The 18,748-nt window shown below is 42.7% G+C and overlaps 1 protein-coding gene across 3 annotated transcripts in view; it reads right to left on the bottom strand.

Moving 5' to 3' along the window:
- LOC106565341 (SLIT-ROBO Rho GTPase-activating protein 3) overlaps positions 1–18,748 on the bottom strand; it is a 76,694-nt gene that overhangs the window by 13,561 nt on the left and 44,385 nt on the right. For all 3 annotated transcript variants that reach the window (XR_006758029.1, XM_014132336.2, XM_014132337.2), the window contains exons 8-10: positions 17,758–17,859; positions 16,125–16,322; positions 9,634–9,718 (exon numbers count right to left, since the gene is read on the bottom strand). Coding sequence is in view for 2 of the 3 variants with exons in the window: in XM_014132336.2 (XP_013987811.1) it covers positions 9,634–9,718; positions 16,125–16,322; positions 17,758–17,859 (385 nt within the window). In the remaining variant the exon portion in view is untranslated. The remainder of the gene's footprint in view (positions 1–9,633; positions 9,719–16,124; positions 16,323–17,757; positions 17,860–18,748) is intronic.

The following is an 18,748-nucleotide window of genomic DNA, read 5'->3' as shown; positions in this document are numbered from 1 at the left end:
CTGCACGCGCTTGCGTGCATGTGTCTCTGAGAGAAAGACAAAACAACGCATTAATGGCAAGGTTGAGTGCATTTGGAGCCAGACCTGGTTGTCTACAGAGCTGGCAGATTGGGCAGAGGGATGAGAAAACGGGCACCTATTCAGACGGGCTCAACAGTGCGGGCGCCATGACCGCCTCTCTGACTCACATACAGCCAGTCAGGCAGCGGCCATTCAGTGGTCGCCCTAGAAACCAAAGAGAGAGAGATGGAGGGGGCGGACCCTGCCAGCTCAGAGCAGAATGTCAATGGAAGCTAGCGTATCCAGGGGCAACGGGGAGGAGGGAAGTGTGAGGAAGGCAGTGTTTTTTTTTTGGGGGGGGGTGTACAATATTGAAGTAACTGTGCAGTAGTAATATAACATGATGTCAGGGGTAAGCAACTAGATTCAGCCGGGGGCCGGTTTTTGTCATAGCAAATGGTCGGGGGCCTGGAAAATAACTATAATCATTTGTACACTGCAAACTGACCACAACTAAGCCCAAAAATAGATTGTATTTGAAATTAACAACTTCATACTTTGATTACATTGACATGATCACATCTCTTTTTTTTTATTTATAGGAATACTTGGGAACAGATTTCCCAAAATTAAACAATTTTTTTGCTGAATTACTGGTGATTTTACAGTCTTCTTGACCAAAAATAATGGGGGGCCAAAAAATAAATCACTTACAGTCTGGTTTTGGTCATCTAGTTATCCCAGGAAACAGGGGGGTTGCAACAAGAATACAACAGGGGGGGTTGCAACAAGGTTAAGTAACAAGAATATAAGATGACATGATATCCCATAGCATGATAACACTCTGTGATCAGTGACTTGTATTGTTGATTTCAGGGCTCATGTGTAACAAAGCAGCTTCCAGCAACAAGCACTCTGTTGGTCCTCTGTCTGTCTATTTGACCAACCACAACTAAATCCTGGAAATACTGGAGCCAGCGGTTTGGCTGCTTATGGGGTATCATATGAGCTTCTTGTAAAATTGTATTTTAAAATGCATAGTACATGGGTGATTCCTCACGACATAGGAATTGTTTTATTTTTTCAACGAAATTGAATTCATAGAAAGGTCCTTCTGAGAAAGGATTGTTGACATATATTTGATATGTGTATCTTAAAGCATAATTGAGAAATAATTAATTGAAGTTGGAACATTTGTGACATTTTGACTTTACCCAAGCCTCCTATAAAGTGGAAATGACAGCGTTTTAGCGACATTAAATCTTATTAAGCGAGTACTTAGATATGGTCATTTTCACGTTTTCATATATTCATAGAATGTTTGGGAATGAAATAGAGTAAGGCATTTGTGAAAGTTCTATAGAAATATATAGTGTGAAAGCGGCCATGCATTTGGACAAATAATAGAGTCACTGCAGTAAATAAAAGCATCTGTCTTGTACAGGACCGGACTAAGACCGGTGCGCCATAGCCAATCACAGCTACAGTAGGCATATATGCAAATAAGCGATTTGCCGCATGGGCCTGCCATCATTCATTTTGAACTGGACTGTGTTTACAGGCAATAGCAACAGTGGGACTTTAGATCAATAGAAAGCATTCTCCAAAATACACCTGAATGGATGTCTGCAAATATGTAAATACCACAGGAGTCCTCTTACATTTGGGAACTTTACAGTCCCATTGATCAAACAACCATGAAAAAGTAGGCTATCATTTTTGCACATCAACAAGATCAACAACTAATGCTAGCCAGATCGAGATCAGCTAAAAATCGAGGGAACTGTAGATAAACCCTGTCAAATTTTTTCAGCTTGTAGTTGGCCGTAAAAATTGCACTGATAAACGATGGGGAATAGCAGCCTGCTCGCCCTTCTGCAGCTTGCCTGCCAATGCATGCTTGTCCCAACACACGTTTTGACAACTGAATGGGAACTTTCCTCCCTGCCCGCCCATTTGATCGATGACAAAAACATATGATTGAAAACTAAGAGGTATGCTAACTGCGGTTAACAGTTGTTCAAGTTCAGCATAGCTAGCTAGCAAAGTGATTCACATTTCTTGCTACCTAACCAAATGACACCTGCATCCAGGACCGGCGTTATGTGCGAGCCCTAGGGGACCTGGCCCGCCCTACCGTACCTCTGTTCCCGTCCAAATAAAATATAGAAATATTGATTATTTATTTGACCGAGATGCGTGCCGACATAAAAGACGCCTCAATCTCAGATCAAGAATCCGATCGAGCGAAACAGCGCCCCTCTGTCGCCATATGTGTAGACCGTGTATCTGATGCTGTCTGGACAAAAGGAGCATGACATATCATACTTTTTCAGGCCAGACAGCATCAGATACATGGGATACATATAGTGAGACAGAGGGGTGCTGTTTCGCTCACTAGTTTCAGCAGAGAGGAAGAGGCGAAACGAGAGGGCTTACTCTCGCAAAAATCTGTCCTGAATTTTATGGGCATAATATGAAGACCTAAGCTTGTTGCCTGCATTCCCGCCTTTGGGACAGTGACTCGCATTGTTAGGGGGGAGACATGAGCATCTTATCATTATATACAGATCTCTGATTTCAGCCACTAGCGAATTAGAAAGGAAAGTTGCACAGTGCGGATGCTGGCTTCCCCTAAAGTAAATTACATTTTTTGGCAAAATTATATAATTACTCCTGTCTAAATAAAATCATTCAAAATACTTTACCAGAGAGCTTGACTTAGCCACAGAGGCTCATTAGCTTATTTTAAAAATAAATGGCTGTGGATTGTTTCAAAGTGAATAGGCCTACGCCTATTCGGGCAGCGCACGTGGCAAAAGGCCTAGCTGATTATTGACTTACGACTGTCAGTGAAATATGTGAAGATAGTGTCTTGAGTATAATACACATTTTGAGACAAGAAAATATGGGCGTCTCTCTCCAGAATGTGCTCCGCTGTCTCCCGCCAATTCTTGCACATTCATTGTTTCATTGTGTGAATTGTTTATTTTTATCAATTCCCCATTACATATGTAACCAATGGGCTTAGTAAATGTACCATTAATCCCATCATTTGGTTACATACATTTATTTTATTTTCAGTGGTATTGTTAACAAACACGCCCCCATAAAGAAAATGAGAATTAAAACCGGTTCAGCCTCTGGTTCGACCGTGACCTTGCAGAGTTACTCCACCTCAAGAATTGCATTTTGCAAAAGGCTCGGCACACGCATACTCAGGCTGACTGGCTATCATTCAGGCAAATGAGAAATAAGTGCACTCAGGCTATCTGGAAAGCCAAAGTTAGTTACTTTAAGAAGCAGTTCTCTCTCTGTGGGTCTAACCCCAAGAAGTTCTGGAACACGGTTAAAGACCTGGAGAATAAACCCTCCTCCTCACAGCTGCCCATGTCCCTTAATGTTGATGATGTGGTTGTTACTGACAAGACGCACATGACTGAGCTCTTTAATCACCACTTCATTAAGTCAGGATTCCTATTTGACTCAGCCATGCCTCCTTGCCTGTCCAATAATTCCTCATCTCCCACCCCTTCTAACGCGACTATCCCTGAAGCTTCTCCCTCTTTTTCCCCTTCCCCGCTACAACGTTTCTCCCTGCAGAGAGTCACTGAGTCCGAGGTGCTAAAGGAGCTCCTTAAACTTGACCCCCAAAAAACATCTGGGTCAGACGGTTTAGACCCTTTCTTCTTTAAGGTTGCTTCCCCTACCATCGCCAAGCCTGTCTCTCCTTTCTAGGGATGTTCCAATTGCTTGGAAGGCAGCTACAGTTCATCCTTTATTTAAAGGGGGAGATCAAGCTGATCCTAACTGTTATAGGCCTATTTCTATTTTGCCCTGTTTATCAAAAGTGTTGAGGTGTCAATAATCAACTGACTGGCTTTCTTGATGTCTATAGTATTCTCTCGGGTATGCAATCTGGTTTCCGCTCAGGTTATGGATGTGTCACTGCAAACTTAAAGGTTCTCAATGATGTCGCCATTGCCCTTGATTCTAAGCAATATTGTGCTATTATTTTTATTGACTTGGCCAAAGCTTATGATACGGTAGACCATTCCATTCTTGTGGGCCGGCTAAGGAGTATTGGTGTCTCTGAGGGGACTTTGGCCTGGTTTGCTAATTAAAGTCAGAAAATCTACCGTCTCAGCCACTGCCTGTCACCAAGGGAGTACCCCAAGGTCCGATCCTAGGCCCCACGCTCTTCTCAATTTACATCAACAACATAGCTCTGGCAGTAGGAAGCTCACTCATCCATTTATATGCAGATGATACAGTCTTATACTCAAGCTGGCCCCTCCCCGGATTTTGTGTTAAATGCTCTACAACAAAGCTTTCTTAATGTCCAACAAGCTTTCCCTACCCTTAACCCTGTTCTGAACACCTCCAAAACAAAGGTCATGTGGTTTGGTAAGAAGAATGCCCCTCTTCCTACAGGTGTTATTACTACCTCTGAGGGTTTAGAGCTTGAGGTAGTCACCTCATACAAGTACTTGGGAGTATGGCTAAACGGTGCAGTGTCCTTCTCTCAGCACATATCAAAGCTGCAGGCTAAAGTTAAATCTAGACTTGGTTTCCTCTATCGTAATCGCTCCTCTTTCACCCCAGCTGCCAAACTAACCCTGATTCAGATGACCATCCTACCCATGCTAGATTACGGAGACATAATTTATAGATCGGCAGGTAAGGGTGCTCTCGAGTGGCTAGATGTTCTTTACCATTCGGCCATCAGATTTGCCACTAATGCTCCTTATAGGACACATCACTGCACTCTATACTCCTCTGTAAACTGGTCATCTCTGTATACCCATCGCAAGACCCACTGGTTGATGCTTATTTATAAAACCCTCTTAGGCCTCACTCCCCCCATCTGAGATATCTACTGCAGCCCTCATCCTCTACATACAACACCCGTTCTGCCAGTCACATTCTGTTAAAGGTCCCCAAAGCACACACATCCCTGGGTCGCTCCTCTTTTCAGTTCGCTGCAGCTAGTGACTGGAACGAGCTGCAACAAACACTCAAACTGGACATTTTTATCTCAATCTCTTCATTCAAAGACTCAATCATGGACACTCTTACTGACAGTTGTGGCTGCTTTGTGTGATGTATTGTTGTCTCTACCTTCTTGCCCTTTGTGCTGTTGTCTGTGCCCAATAATGTTTGTACCATGTTTTGTGCTGCTACCATGTTGTGTTGCTACCAAGTTGTGTTGTCGCCTTGCTATGTTGTCATCTTAGGTCTCTCTTTATGTAGTGTTGTCTCTCTTGTTGTGATGAGTGTTTTGTCCTATATTTATATTCTATTTATTTTTTCATCCCAGGCCCCCGCAGGAGGCCTTTTGCCTTTTGGTAGGCCGTCATTGTAAATAAGAATTTGTTCTTAACTGACTTGCCTAGTTAAATAAAGGTTAAATAAATACAAATAAAATGTATTACAGTTATTTACTGTTCTCATTCTCGGAGTGGAAACGTTGTTTGCATTGTTCACGACCTGTTACACTTGTGAGAAACAGGTTTTGGATTATTTTAGAACCATCATTTAGGAGATATGTCAATTTTTTCATTGTCATTTGTTTGGATTGCTCCATGTGAGCAATGAGCATGTGTGTGGTAACTCTGTCCTGATAACGTTAAGGGGGCGCACATGCCTGAACACACCAACCTGCTGAGTTGATACAATGTTGCACTTCACTAGCGATAGCTCAAGTCAAGACAGATATAAAGGGAGGCAGACAGCCGGGGTATATATATTAATGCGATTGAACAAACCTGAATTTTCATCAGGATATTTTCTACTGTTTTTATTTGGTCAGCATTAGGTCTATGTATTTTACTTAGTTGACAATGGAAGTTATAGGCCTACTACTGCATTGGTCTATAGCAGTGGTCGTCAACCTTTTCTGAGTCAAGATCACTTTGAGTCAAAATGCAAGCTGAGATCTAACGCTCAGATTTTTTTTAAACATGACTTAAAAAACAAGCCTATGCAACATTGACCAATTAAAAACTGTTCTGTAGCAATGAGGTTTGTACAGTAGGCTATAGGCCCAATACATTATCACTGCATATTGGCTATGCTTGAATTGCCATACAAATGTTCTTCTTCTCAGACCATTTTGAAATTATACTTATTTTTTTTTAAATGAGATTTATGATCACACTCAAAGGATAATTTGTTATATTACTTGTGAGGCACAGCTAAGTGAGCATAATAATGTGCTTATTTTTACTGGACTGAATCTGATGGTCAGTCTGAGAGGGAGGGAGGGAGTAGCGGTGAGGCTGCCTCTCACCCGACTCACCGTCCCTCCACCCTCCTTCCCTCCGCTGAGAAAAGGGGACACAGTCTTCCAGCTGAAACTCAAGTCGCACTGCATTATTTCTGCCTAATGCACCAAATCATGCTGTTACGCCGATGACCAGAGAAAGTGAAATATTCCTGAATATTAAAGACACAAGACTAACAATAAAGCTAAATTATTGGAACACTTTGCTATACTCATTCATTGCAGCTGCAGTGCTGGTTGTAGCATGGGGAAGTAGGGAGAAAGCATATTTTATGGCTTATAAAAGTGTTAACAGTAATTAATAACAAACAATAAACATGAACTTGCACATAAAAACAGCAGCTCTTTGCTTTATTCATTGAGTCTCTCTCTAGTCATGGAAAGAGTCTCACTCAATTGTCTCTCTCTAGTTTTGAAATCTCAGTATCAACTTTGCTGTGCGTTCAAGGCTTCTTTTTCCAGTCTATGGCTCGAGGAAACTGTGCAGACACGGTGATCTGAGCTATATGATTGGCCAGTGGTAGGACTATATGTGCACTTGATTTGCTCTCTGGGCCTGCCGGGAAGTTGGAGTTATACCTTCAGACACATGAAATGGATCAAAATGGGAGCGTTTTGCCTTACCTGGCGCTAGGGCTGCAGAATCAAGTGCATCTACCGCCAACAACATGAAACGAATACAAAAAACAGGAACACAAGGCTTTATGTTCTTTTTTTTTTTTTTTTACAGAAACTCTTGGTGACCGACTAGGAATGCCTCGGAGATCGACCGGTTGGGGACCACTGGCCTATAGGCTCTCTGAGTTCCAAGCGCAATTCTTGTTTTGCGTCCAATGGAACACAGTGTATCAATGTGTCCATATGGCAAAGGCTGGTGCTCTTGCATTAGTTGCGTTTTAACTTTTAGATTTGTATCATTTTAGATCAGATTTTTATGATTAACCACGTGAAAATCATTTTGAGAAACGAAAACGTTACTATTGAAATAAAACTGTTCCACGAAAATGCACATAACAATAATTATAACTGGCACGCAGATCGATAGAAATGGTTGGATACATTGTAAGCCTCTCCAAACTTGAAAGTCACAAGCTGCCTATGGTCTTAATGGTTGTTTATTATAAACAAAATTTGAGCAAGCGCGTGCACACAGGGGGTCCCGTGAAAAAAACGGGCCCGCCAATAGAAATGAAATGCCCGTCCAATTGATTCGTTCTGGCGCCGGCCCTGCCTGCATCTCTAGCTGTAGCCAGAGAAACATTTTATGGGGGGGAAAAAGTCAACCACTCACCCACTCGTCCAAAGACATAACATCCTTCCAGCAGTTGGCTAGCTAGCTAACGTTAGGCTCTGTGCTTATAGCTTGCCAAATAAATAGCTACATAAATAGATAAGCTAGCATATTAGCCACGTTATGACTGACTTGTGATCATTCCCCTTGCTAGTCTGATTGTATTGGCATTACCAGCCTTACTTAGATACATTCGTCAATTTTTCCCCAAAAATAATTAGTCATTGAAACTGAAACAGTACATACTGAATTGCTGGAGGAAGCCAACAATATACAAGGCCATCTGTGATTTACAACTAGATAGCAATATTTGTTGGACTTCCAAGAATTAGCAGAAATCCCACTCTGGAACTTTGATATGCCCGTAGAGTATGTTCAACAATATATTGAAAAATGTGCCAAATCCATAATGTTAGATAGGCTAAAACTTTTATTTTGGCTCTATACCACAGCATTTTGGATTTGAGATAAAATGTTTCATATGAAGCGACAGTAAAGAATTTCACCTTTTATTTGAGGGTATTTTCATACACATCTGTTTCACCGTTTAGAAATGAAAGCACTTTAGGTATCTTGTCCCCCAACTTAAAGGTGTCATAAGTATTTGGACAAATTCACATATATGTTTATTAAAGTAGTCAAAAGTTTAGTATTTGGTCCAATATTCCTAGCACGCAATGACTACATCAAGCGTGTGACTCTACACACCTTTTAGATGCATTTGCAGTTTGTTTGGGTTGTGTTTCAGATTATGTTGTGACCAATATAAATAAATGGTAAATAACATATTGTGCATTTTGGAGTGACTTTTATTGTAAATAGGAATATAATATGTTTCTGAGCAATAAAATGCAAACCTCTCATGTTATTGATAATGGTGAAAAGTTAGCATGTCACTCATAATTACCGTAATTTCCGGACTATAAGCCGCAACTTTTTTCCCATGCTTTGATCCTCGCGGCTTAAACAATGACGCGGCTAATATATGGATTTTTCCCACTTTCAAATTTTTTTTCTCAAAGCAAACACATTCTGTGACGTGCTCAGTTTTTTGGCGGCATGAAGCTTTCATTAGACCAATGAAATTGCCGAACGGGTTAAGGTCAAACAACTTTTTTGTTTACTGTTTAGATTAAATCGAGCGCTCTCAAACTTCCCATCATTCTGATTACGGTAGTCATTTTGTCACCCTCATCATGGCAAAGACATGCTTTCAAGTTGAAGGCGATTGATCTGGCTGTTGGAAAAGGAAATAGAGCTGCTGCACGGGAGCTTGGTCTTAATGAGTCGATGATAAGACGTTGGAAATAGCAGCGTGAGGAATTGACAACTAAAGCTTACTGCTAATTTTTTATGTTTTGTTACAAGCCGTGTTTCGTTAAAGCCTATTTATTTTTGTTACAAGCCGTGTTTCGTTAAACCCTATTTATTTTTGTTACAAGCCGTGTTTCGTTAAAGCCTGTGTAAAGTTCATTTGTTTCAATGTACCGGTAGGCACCTGCGGCTTATAGACATGTGCGGCTTATTTATGTTCAAAATAATACTTTTTAAAAAATTCAGTGGGTGCGGCTTATATTCAGGTGCGCTCAATAGTCCGGAAATTACGGTATTAACAATTCAATTCATTATCATATAATTGAACTTGTCCAAATACTTATGACACCTTCAAAATGGGGGAACAAGATACATAAAGTGGTTTCATTTCTAAACGGTAAAACAGATATGTAAGAAAATACCCTCAAAGAAAAGGTGACATTCTGTACTGTCGCCTCATATTAAACATTTGATCTCAAATCCAAAATGCTGGAATATAGACCAAAATGTAAAGTTTTAGCTCACTGTCCAAATAAATACGTAGGGGAGTGTATACAATATGGGTTCTTACTGGTAGCTGATTGCAGTTAAGTTTATTTAATAAAACAACAATGTTTGAACCATAAGAAGACTACAATTGGCAAGCTGCTGCTAGTGCTTTAAAGGGGCGGTGAAGGCCCAATGGACGGCATTGTGATCCAGAAGTGACACAACGACATTGTAACATGAGAGTTGTTCTCACCTTCTCCTAGCGTCTGCTTCAGTAGATCATGCTTGGCCTGTAGTTTCACTATGAGGTTGCTGCCATTCAGGTACTCTTTAAATTTCTATACAGGCAGAGAGAGACAGACAGAGAGACAGAGAGACAGGGAATGCAAAGAGAGAGAGAGAGAAAATATATTTACAATGTGTAATATATGACATTTAGCGGACACTTTTAACCCGAAGCAATTTATAGTAAGTAGTACAGTGAGTGAATTCATGTTTAATATGTAATCCTTGCAGGAATTGAACCCTCGACCTTGGCAATCCTAGCTAATGCCACACTCTTACAAACTGAGCCACACAGGACCACACTTGCGACTGTAGGCTACAGTCAGTACTGCATTACAGCAAAATGTTAATTTCATAATTCATTTGTATAACTTGTATCAGCAAAGCCTGATGATAATACCAGTCAAATGAATTCACAACCAGATGGTTGCCTGTCTGAATTCCACAGGGCATAATGCTGCATAATGATGAACACTGGAGAAAGCCACTAAACTTGAGTAGCATAAGTACTCTAATATCAGTATGTAATTCATTAATAAAAATGAAAAAATAATTTCTAATGCACTGTAAGTTGTGTTAATACAATAATAATAATGTATGACACTATTATACTTTTTGTAAAGTGACTTATGTGATCCCTGTGGGAATTGAACCCATGATGACAATGTTCTGGGGCCGAGCTGGGCTGAGCTCCCTGCCATCCAGGACCTCTATACTAGGCGGTGTCAGAGGAAGATGTACATTCTTTCGAAGAATTCAGCCTTCAAAGCCATAGGCTGTTCACTTTGCTACCACACAGCAAGCGGTACCGATGCACCAAGTCTGGAACCAACAGGACCCTGAACAGCTTCTACCACCAAGCCAGAAGTCTGCTAAACAAGACTTCTAAATAGCTAATCAAAATGGCTACCTGATGCTACTGGCCATTGCCCCTTTTTTTTCACTAAACCTCCTGCACTTGCTCTATGCACACACACTGGACTCTACCCACACACTCACACATACCTACATTGACACCCCAATACACACACACTACATATGCCCATGCACACATAAAATGTGCACACATGCATATTAACTGCACACACACATTCATTCAAACCCACACACACACACTGCTGCTATTGTCTATTATTTATCCTCTTGCCTAGTCACTTTAACCCTACTTATACACCGAGTGTACAAAACATTAGCAACACCTTCATAATATTCAGAACAGCCTCATTTCGTCTGGGCATGTACTCTACAAGGTGTCGAAAGCATTCCACAGGGATGCTGGCCCATGTTGACTCCAATGCTTCCCACAGTTGTGTCAAGTCGGATGGATGTCCTTTGGATGGTGGACCATTGTTGATACACACGAGAAACTGTTGAGCATGAAAAACCCAGCAGCGTTGCAGTTCTTGACACAAACCAGTGCGCCTGGCACCTATTAATTTACACCGTTCAAAAGGCATGTCAATATTTTCTCTTGCCCATTCACCCTCTGAATGGCACCCATACACAATCCATGTCTCAATTGTCATAAGGCTTAAAAATCTTTCTTTAACCTGTCTACTCCCCTTCATCTACACTGATTGAAGTGGATTTAACAAAGTGACATCAATAAGGGATCATAGCTTTCACCTGGATTCACCTGGTCAGTCTATGTCATGGAAGAGCAGATGCTCCTAATGTTTTGTACACTCAGTGTATGCACATTACCTTGTATCCCCTGCACATCGACTCGGTACTTCCTGTATATAGCCATGTTATTAAAAAAATAAGGAAATAATATTTTTGTACTTTTTACCTCTTTTTCTCCCCAATTTCATGATATCCAATTGGTAGTTACAGTCTTGTCCCATCGCTGCAACTCCCATACAGACTCGGGAGAGGTCGAGCCATGCATCCTCCGAAACAAGACCCTGCCAAGCCACACTGCTTCTTGACACACTGCTCGCTTAACCCGGAAGAAAGCCGCACCAATGTGTTGGAGGTAACACCGTACAACTGGCGACTGTGTCAGCGTGCATGCGCCCGGCCAGCCACAGGAGTCGCCAGAGAGCGATGGGACAAGGACATCCCGGCCGGCCAAACCCTAACCTGGATGACGCTGGGCCAATTGTGCACCGCCTCATTGGTCTCCCGGTCACGTCCGGCTGCGACACAGCCCGGTCTCGAACCTGGATCTGTAGTGACACCTCTAGCACTGCGCCACAGTGCCTTAGACCGCTGCTCCACTTGAGAGGCCTAGCCATGTTATTTTTACTCAATATTGTTATTCGTTATTCACTGTGTATTTATTCCTTTAATCTTTATTCTGCATTGTTGAAAAAGGACCCGTAAGTAAGCATTTAACTGTTAGTCTTCACCTGTTGTTAACAATGTGACAAATCAAATTTGATCTTACCAACTGAGCCACACAGGACCTGGTCAGAGCACTAGGGAAAGGCAATAAACCCAAGTAGCTAAAAGTACTTAATACAGTGGCTTGCGAAAGTATTCACCCCCCTTGGAATTTTTCCTATTTTGTTGACTTACAACCTGGAATTAAAATACACTGCTCAAAAAAATAAAGGGAACACTTAAACAACACAATATAACTCCAAGTCAATCACACTTCTGTGAAATCAAACTGTCCACTTAGGAAGCAACACTGATTGACAATAAATTTCACATGCTGTTGTGCAAATGGAATAGACAGTAGGTGGAAATTATAGGCAATTAGCAAGACACCCCCAATAAAGGAGTGGTTCTGCAGGTGGGGACCACAGACCACTTCTCAGTTCCTATGCTTCCTGGCTGATGTTTTGGTCACTTTTGAATGCTGGCGGTGCTTTCACTCTAGTGGTAGCATGAGACGGAGTCTACAACCCACACAAGTGGCTCAGGCAGTGCAGCTCATCCAGGATAGCACATCAATGCGAGCTGTGGCAAGAAGGTTTGCTGTGTCTGTCAGCGTAGTGTCCAGAGCATGGAGGCGCTACCAGGAGACAGGCCAGTACATCAGGAGACGTGGAGGAGGTCGTAGGAGGGCAACAACCCAGCAGCAGGACCGCTACCTCCGCCTTTGTGCAAGGAGGAGCAGGAGAAGCACTGCCAGAGCCCTGCAAAATGACCTCCAGCAGGCCACAAATGTGCATGTGTCTGCTCAAACGGTCAGAAACAGACTCCATGAGGGTGGTATGAGGGCCCGACGTCCACATGTGGGGGTTGTGCTTACAGCCCAACACCGTGCAGGGCGTTTGGCATTTGCCAGAGAACACCAAGATTGGCAAATTCGCCACTGGCGCCCTGTGCTCTTCACAGATGAAAGCAGGTTCACACTGAGCACGTGACAGACGTGACAGAGTCTGGAGATGCCGTGGAGAACGTTCTGCTGCCTGCAACATCCTCCAGCATGACCGGTTTGGCGGTGGGTCAGTCATGGTGTGGGGTGGCATTTCTTTGGGGGGCCGCACAGCCCTCCATGTGCTCGCCAGAGGTAGCCTGACTGCCATTAGGTAGCGAGATGAGATCCTCAGACCCCTTGTGAGACCATATGCTGGTGCAGTTGGCCCTGGGTTCCTCCTAATGCAAGACAATGCTAGACCTCATGTGGCTGGAGTGTGTCAGCAGTTCCTGCAAGAGGAAGGCATTGATGCTATGGACTGGCCCGTCCATTCCCCAGACCTGAATCCAATTGAGCACATCTGGGACATCATGTCTCGCTCCATCCACCAACGCCACGTTGCACCACAGACTGTCCAGGAGTTGGCGGATACTTTAGTCCAGGTCTGGGAGGAGATCCCTCCAGGAGACCATCCGCCACCTCATCAGGAGCATGCCCAGGCATTGTAGGGAGGTCATACAGGCACGTGGAGGCCACACACACTACTGAGCCTCATTCTGACTTGTTTTAAGGACATTACATCAAAGTTGGATCAGCCTGTAGTGTGGTTTTCCACTTTAATTTTGAGTGTGACTCCAAATCCAGACCTCCATGGGTTGATAAATTGGATTTCCATTGATTATTTTTGTGTGATTTTGTTGTCAGCACATTCAACTATGTAAAGAAAAAAGTATTTAATAAGATTATTTCTTTCATTCAGATCTAGGATGTGTTGTTTAAGTGTTCCCTTTATTTTTTTGAGCAGTATAGATCTTTGGGGGTTGTATCATGTGATTTACACAATATGCTTTACACAATTTACACAAACCACTTTGAAGATGCAAAATATTTTTTATTGTGAAACAAACAAGAAATAAGACAAAAAAAACAGAAAACTTGAGCATGCATAACTATTCACCCCCCCAAAGTCAATACTTTGTAGAGCCACCTTTGCAGCAATTACAGATGCAAGTCTCTTGGGCTATGTCTCTATAAGCTTGGCACATCTAGCCACTGGGATTTTTTCCCATTCTTCAAGGCAAAACTGCTCCAGCTCCTTCAAGTTGGATGAGTTCCGCTGGTGTACAACAATCTAAGTCATACCACAGATTCTCAATTGGATTGAGGTCTGGGCTTTGACTAGGCCATTCCAAGACATTTAAATGTTTCCCCTTAAACCCCTCGAGTGTTGCTTTATCAGTATGCCTAGGGTCATTGTTCACCTTCCTGCTGGAAGGTGAACCTCCATCCTAGTCTCAAATCTCTGGAAGACTGAAATAGGTTTCCCTCAAGAATTTCCCTGTATTTAGCGCCATCCATCATTCCGTCAATTCTGACCAGTTTCCCAGTCCCTGCCGATGAAAAACATCCCCACAGCATGGGATGGTGTTCTCGGGGTGATGCGAGGTGTTGGGTTTGCGCCAGACATAGGGTTTTCCTTGATGGCCAAAAAGCTAAATTTTAGTCTTATCTGACCAGAGTACTTTCTTTTATGTGTCTTCTGATCCCTCCTGTCTCAGCCTCCAGTATTTATGCTGCAGTAGTTTATGTGTCGGGGGGCTAGGGTCAGTCTGTTACATCTGGAGTATTTCTCTTGTCTTATCCGGTGTCCTGTGTGTATTTAAATATGCTCTCTCTAATTCTCTCTTTCTCTCTTTCTGTCTTTCTCTCGGAGGACCTGAGCCCTAGGACCATGCCTCAGGACTACCTGGTATGATGACTCCTTGCTGTCCCCAGTCCACCTGGCCGTGCTGCTGCTCCAGTTTCAACTGTTCTGCCTGCGGCTATGGAACCCTGACCTGTTCACCGGACGTGCTTGTTGCACCCTCGACAACTACTATGATTATTATTATTTGACCATGCTGGTCATTTATGAACATTTTAACATTTTAACATTTTGACCATGTTCTGTTATAATATCCACCCTGCACAGCCAGAAGAGGACTGGCCACCCCTCATAGCCTGGTTCCTCTCTAGGTTTCTTCCTAGGTTTTTGGCCTTTCTAGGGAGTTTTTCCTAGGGAGTTTTTCCTAGCCACCGTGCTTCTTTCACATGCTTTGCTTGCTGTTTGGGGTTTTAGGCTGGGTTTCTGTACAGCACTTTGAGAATATCAGCTGATGTACGAAGGGCTATATAAAAATAAATTTGATTTGATTTGATTTTGATTTTATGTTTGGCGAACACCAAACGTGTTTGCTTATTTTTTTCTTGAAGCAATGGCTCTCTTCCGTAAAGCCCAGCTCTGTGGAGTATACGGCTTAAAGTGGTCCTATGGACAGATACTCCAATCTCCACTGTGGAGCTTTGCAGCTCCTTCAGGGTAATCTTTGGTCTCTTTGTTGCCTCTCTGATTAATGCCCTCCTTGCCTGGTCCGTGAGTTCTGGTGGGCGGCCCACTCTTGGCAGGTTTGTGGTGGTGCCATATTCTTTCCATGTTTTAATAATGGATTTAATGGTGCTCCGTGGGACGTTCAAAGTTTATGATATTTTTTTTATAACCAAACCCTGATCTGTACTTCTCCAGAACTTTGTCCCTGACCTGTTTGGCGAGCTCCTTGGTCTTCATGGTGCCGATTGCTTGGTATTGCCCCTTGTTTGGTGGTGTTGCAGACTCTTGAGGCCTTTCAGAACAGGTGTATATATACTGAGATCATGTGACAGATCATGTGACAAACAGATTGCACACAGGTGGACTTTATATAACAAATTATGTGACTTCGGAAGGTAATTGGTTGCACCAGATCTTATTTAGGGGCAAAGGGGGTGAATACATATACATAGCAAAGGGGGTAAATACATATGCACGCACCACTTTTCCGTTTTGAATTTCTTGAAAGAAGTAATTTTTTTCATTTCACTTCACCAATTTGGACTATTTTATGTATGTCCATTACATGAGATCCAAATCAAAATCTATTTAAATTACAGGTTGTAATGCAATAAAATACAAAAAACGCTAAGGGGATGAATACTTTTGCAAGGTACTGTGCCAGGAAGCATTCATACAAATAAGAAAAAAAGCATTTCTAATGCTTTGTAAGCGTGGTTAGTTGTCAAAGCCAATCACAGTGAAGTCTTAAGTCAAGTGACTTATCAGAGCCACTCACAGTGAAGTAGAAGCCCTCCGTCTCCTGCTGGTTGGCTCGTCTCTTAGCAACGTTGACCTTGCTCATGTAGGAGTCGGACGAGGCAGACTTGACCGACTCAGTGGACTGGCTGTGCTGAAAAGCCTCAGACACATCAAAGTCCTCGACCGTAAGCATGTCCTGCAGCGTCTGCATGGTGGCATCCAGGGTCTTTCTTACCTAAGAAATACAAAAAGGGAAGAGTCATTATTAAACTGTGTCAAACAAATACCAAAAGATATTTTTTAAGTCCATTTTTCCTTTAATATCAAAATGTCAAATTAAAGAACAAAATGTCCCACATCTACACTAGTATGACTTCTTGATCACAGTACTACATCCTACAACCGCTTACATAATATATAATGTAAAGTTCAGTCAGCCCGGTAGGGGACATGTTTTCTGGTGTGAGTGTGTGACCGTGTGAAGATAATTAGGAAGATAACTGGTGTTCTGTCTGTGTGAGAGGGAGAGGAAGTGAGCAGAGGGAGCATCTCCATATTCATAGGAGATAAGCTGAACGCAGAGCACAAATATGGTGACCTTTACACACATCTGTCTGAATCACTGCAGCAGCATGAGGCAAGCAGGCAGGCAGACAGGCAGGCAGGCAGCAGGCTCTGTAGCTGGAGGCCTGGATGCAGTGCTAGCTGCTAGGGCCTGGCTGCCTGCCTGGTTTGGTGGGCGATGGGGAAGAGATGGAAGATGAAAATCAACCCTAGGGCCACACCTTCGTCAGTTTAGAAGATGTATTGTGCACGAACGCTGCTTGGGTGACAGTCCTCTGAAAGTAGAGGCGCCCCTGCCCGCCTGTTAGATGAGAGGCAATCCCAGGGGCTACACTTTGCTTGTGAGAGAGTGTGCGCGTGAATGCATTATTGTGTGTGTGAATGTTTGTGAGAGGGAGGGACTATGTGTGTGTGTGCGTGAGTACGCACGCGCATCATTATAGTGTGAGTATGAGAACGCCTCCAGCCGACATGAACATGGTCAACAGTACAGTAATGCAGTCAGTGTGTGGTTCACCAGAGCTGCTGGGGTCATCTGTTGGCCCTGAGTGGATATAAGCCTGTCTGTTTGAGTATTCATGATGTGCATGTAAACATGAGTCACAATGTTTGCCTATAGCCCTCTGCCTAGATGGATTTCTGAAGAGACAAGAAAAGACTGGCAGTATATCAGTTTTAACATACTGAATGTTTCCATATCCTGTATGCATGTTTTTCCCTAAAATGTTCAGCAGGGCACAACTTGTGTAACACACAATAGTATAGGTATTGGATGAAGCTCAATGTTAAATTCAAATCTCCCTCAGCCAGGGAAATCTCCCTCAAATCTCCCTCATTAAAATGCAAATCATTTTATAACATTTTTGACATGCGTTTTTCTGGATTTTTGTTGTTGTTATTCTGTCTCTCACTGTTCAAATAAACCTACCATTAAAATTATAGACTGATCATTTATTTGTCAGTGGGCAAACGAACAAAATCAGCAGGGGATCAAATATTTTTTTCCCCTCACTGTACAACGTTCCACAATTTTTACCTACTGAACATGGCCCAGGTGGTAAGTTTATTGACTCTGACCATGTGACTATGTTAGGGTTAGAGCTCACCTCCTCGTTCTCTATCTTGAGCGTGCCCAGGCGGGACTGGAGCTGGTGGTGACGCATCAGGAGCTCTGTCTGCATCGGCTGCTGGGCACTCACCTGACACACCTGGTGAAGATAGATTAGATGGATGGATACTGTAGATAGAGATCAGGGTTTCCGTTAAGAAAATGTGGCGCCGGACAACGTGACCGTGAAGATTTAAATTTACCGGCCATTTTGAGAAATGTACCGGACCCATATGCATTGGGTTCGTAACCCATTAGGGCGTCTAACTCCGGTGCTCAGAATGACAGAAATAACATTTACATTGTTGGGTTCTGAGAATAGGAAATATACTTATTCATTTCACTGAGGGAGGGTAATGTATAACGTTTACATTATGTCAGGATATGTTATTGTTAGCCATCTGGGATCCTATGGGAGGGATCCTCTGGGAGGAGAAGAGACACAGTCTGGTACCAATCACCATGACAGCCTTGAGTTGGGGAGGAGTGAGCACTTTGGGGTAGAGGTCAGGTCAGATGAAGTGAGGAAGAACAGATATCACTAAGGTTCTGTCTAGCAACAGAGATGCATTGGCTGTTCAGATGGGTAGGAGGAGAGACAGCATAGGAGAAAGAGTTAAATAATAGTGTTTGGGTGAATATGTATTCAGCTGTTCGTTCCTTTGGGAAGAATAAACTTGGTTTAAGCTTTCACAGTGTCCGTTGAGTTATTACTCTAATAATCAGAACCTAACAGCATTACGGTAATTCATTTTAACAGAACATGCAACTCCTGCAATGAAGCAGCCAATAAAACGTAATTTTGCGGGAAAACACAATTCTAAACAGTGAACCTGATGCCAGCGGTATATGACAGAGATGAAAATCTACTTAGAAAGACTAGGACGGGTTGCTAATATGACTAGGATTGTACCTTTGGCTTTGGACAACAAAATAAAGTTGATATGAAAACCAATCGAACAGGAGAGAAATGGCATTTGAGGAAGTCT

The sequence above is a fragment of the Salmo salar genome, chromosome ssa12, assembly GCF_905237065.1.
Source record: "Salmo salar chromosome ssa12, Ssal_v3.1, whole genome shotgun sequence".
NCBI lineage: Eukaryota > Metazoa > Chordata > Actinopteri > Salmoniformes > Salmonidae > Salmo > Salmo salar.
Note: the sequence above shows the minus strand (reverse complement) of the source record. Positions and strands in the feature narration are given on the sequence as shown.